Here is a 2,638-nt window from a genome sequence, read left to right as displayed (position 1 = left end):
TTGGGGGGGGTGCGGTTTCCTCTAGATGTAGCCCATGGGCCACAAGAGTATGGGCCTTTGGCTTTTGAGAGACCTTTTGGTCGTTTCTGTATTTTGCTGGTGGGGGACCCCGGAAAGATAGTTGTTTTTTTGGGGGGGGCGGTTGGATTAGCTCTTTGTATTGTTTCTGAACATTGAGTATTGTTGGATGTTGATTCCTTTGTTCTTGTTCTGTTTCTCGCTTTTGTTTTTTCTCACGTTCACAATAAAACTGTTTTGAACCCGGGTTCTCCTTATGTACATATGTACTAAGTGTATGTGGGTATTTCAGTATGTCTGTGTTCATATGCACAGATTCTGACATTTCTTTCTCTGCGTATGTACACACACGTTTGTGTTCACATATGAATTTGTATAGGTGTGGAAGGGGAAATCTGTTTTCTTTTTAGCAAGTGAGCGCGCTAGCCAGACAGACAGACAGCAGAGAAATTTTATATTATGCAGCTTTTAAAGGACTCAGCAAACAGCTATTTATTGTACAAGAAAATGAACTCCCTGACCTAGAAGGATTACAAGACATTTTGCTGTACACCAGTCTCATGCCCACCAGTACCACTACCTCCCCGCCTCACTTCCTCCGGCCAATATGTGCCATTAGATGGGCATTGGCGGCGGCCTTTGCCCTCAAGTTCTTGGCCTTGGCGATGTTGAAAAGGATGTTCATGAGGTTGGTTGGCACATCCAGGGACAGCGTGAATTTGGTCCTCCGGTCACTTTTGGCCTTGTTCTGGTACACCTTCCCCTTCAGCTGGGCCTGCGAGAGGTACTTGTAGCGGGCTGCGGGGAATGTCCGTTTCTCCTTCTCCTCTTCCTCTTCCTCCTCCTCCTCCTCCTCGTTGGAAGGGAGGCCCTCGCTGGGCAGGTAGTCGAAGCTCCTCTTGGCAGGTAGGGCATTCTCCTCCAGGACCCTTTTCTTGGCCTCGGCCAGAGCCTCATTGATGCAACTGAAGATAGATGGAGCTTTGTAGAGCTTGTAAGGGAGACTGGCTCTAGCGGTAGCCAGAAGGAGCAGGAAGAGTAGGAGTCTGACAGGAGGCATGCTTCCACGCTGCACCTCACAACAGGAAGAGAAAGGGAGAAAGTAAACATGGGATAGGAAACTCATTTGGAAGCACTGCCTATGAAATACTCCTGCAAAGGAGAAGATCCTGGATTCTGCAGGGTTTATTCAGAAAGTGCTTCTTTTCTCCTCTCATTACCTGAGAGAAAACTCTTTATTGAGTAAGGCCCACATGCAGAGTTCCCATCTTATTTAGGTTCCAGTCTTTGACTTGGAGCTCAGAGATTCTAAGATACCCAGTTCCAGACTGGAGATTTGGGGACAGTCCTGGATTTCAGACCACCCATTCTGGTACATTATAGGACTTTCAGCAATGTTCAATAGGCAGGATAAAGTATTACAAAGCCCACACTGCTTTGGGATAGAAGTTTAAAACCAGGACTAGCCAACATGTCTCCAGCCTGAAGCTGGGTTACTTGGCACCTCTGGAAACTTCTGCTCCACCACAGTGCGGTATTGGACGTTCCTGATTCGACCCACTGAAATTCAACTCATTTCAATTAGGGACTTATTCTACCTTTTCAATTGATGGAAATTAACACCGCAAATCCCACAATGCAAATATCCCAGTTTAAAACCCCCCTGGTAGATCTGGGTAACTTGGCACTGCTGCTTGAGGGCCATGCTCAGTGCAAGATTTTACTACGCTGCTGCTCTTTTTACATACAATAGATGTTTGAAAGTTGAATAAATGCAAATTAATAAAAGCTGATATGAACTTACCAATATAGTATTTTATGTTTAGATGGTGACATCTAGTGGGCAACATTGAGCACAGCATGATGTTATAAATGCAACGAAATAATCATTTACCCCTCCCCCCCCCCTTTTTTTTTTTTTTTTTTTACAAAACCACAATAGTGTTTTTTAGCGCAGGCCGGCACACTGAATGTTCTGCGCTGCTCTCAACCCTCATTTTTAGTGCAGGCCGGCGTGCTGAATGCTCTGCGCTACTCCCGACGCTCATGGAACTCTATGAGCATTGGGAGCAGCGTAGAGAAGGGGTGTCCAACCTTTTGGCTTCACTGGGCCGCATTGGCTGAAAAAAAATTTCTGGGGCCACACAAATGCGCAAACGCTGCAACAAGACAGAAGTGGGAGCCGGCAAGACGGTAAACACCCAGGAGCAGCAGAGGAAAACACTGTATCGCCCTTGACCGGGGCCGCACAAAATACTTCACCGGGCCACATGCAGCCCTTGGGCCGCAGGTTGGACACCCCTGGCATAGAGCATTCAGTGTGCCAGCCTGTGCTAAAAAAAAAAAACCTCGCTATTGCGGTTTTGTAAAAGGGGAGAGGGTTTTTTTCAGTTTAATCTGAGATTTTTAGATCATTTGTCTAAAGACTAAAAATCTATTCAAGGTACGTAACATTTTATTTATTAGATTGTAAGCTCTATTGAGAAGGGATTGTCTCTTATTTAATTTACAGTGCTGTGTACGTCTATAGAAATGAAAAGTAGTAGTATTTATTAATTACTGAATGATCAAAGCAATATAAATATAATACAAAATATAATAATCAAAAATCCTCGAAAGA

The 2,638-nt window shown here is 44.8% G+C and overlaps 1 protein-coding gene across 1 annotated transcript; it reads right to left on the bottom strand.

Annotated features, from left to right (window-relative positions):
- Positions 1-535: 535 nt before the first annotated feature.
- Positions 536-1,078, bottom strand: UCN3 (urocortin 3). Its single transcript, XM_033958024.1, has one exon. The coding sequence runs from the start codon at positions 1,076-1,078 to the stop codon at positions 608-610; it is 471 nt and encodes a 156-aa protein (XP_033813915.1). The 3' UTR covers positions 536-607.
- Positions 1,079-2,638: the final 1,560 nt, after the last annotated feature.

Source organism: Geotrypetes seraphini, chromosome 9 (genome assembly GCF_902459505.1).
Source record: "Geotrypetes seraphini chromosome 9, aGeoSer1.1, whole genome shotgun sequence".
Lineage (NCBI taxonomy): Eukaryota > Metazoa > Chordata > Amphibia > Gymnophiona > Dermophiidae > Geotrypetes > Geotrypetes seraphini.
This window is presented reverse-complemented; position numbering and strand designations above follow the sequence as displayed.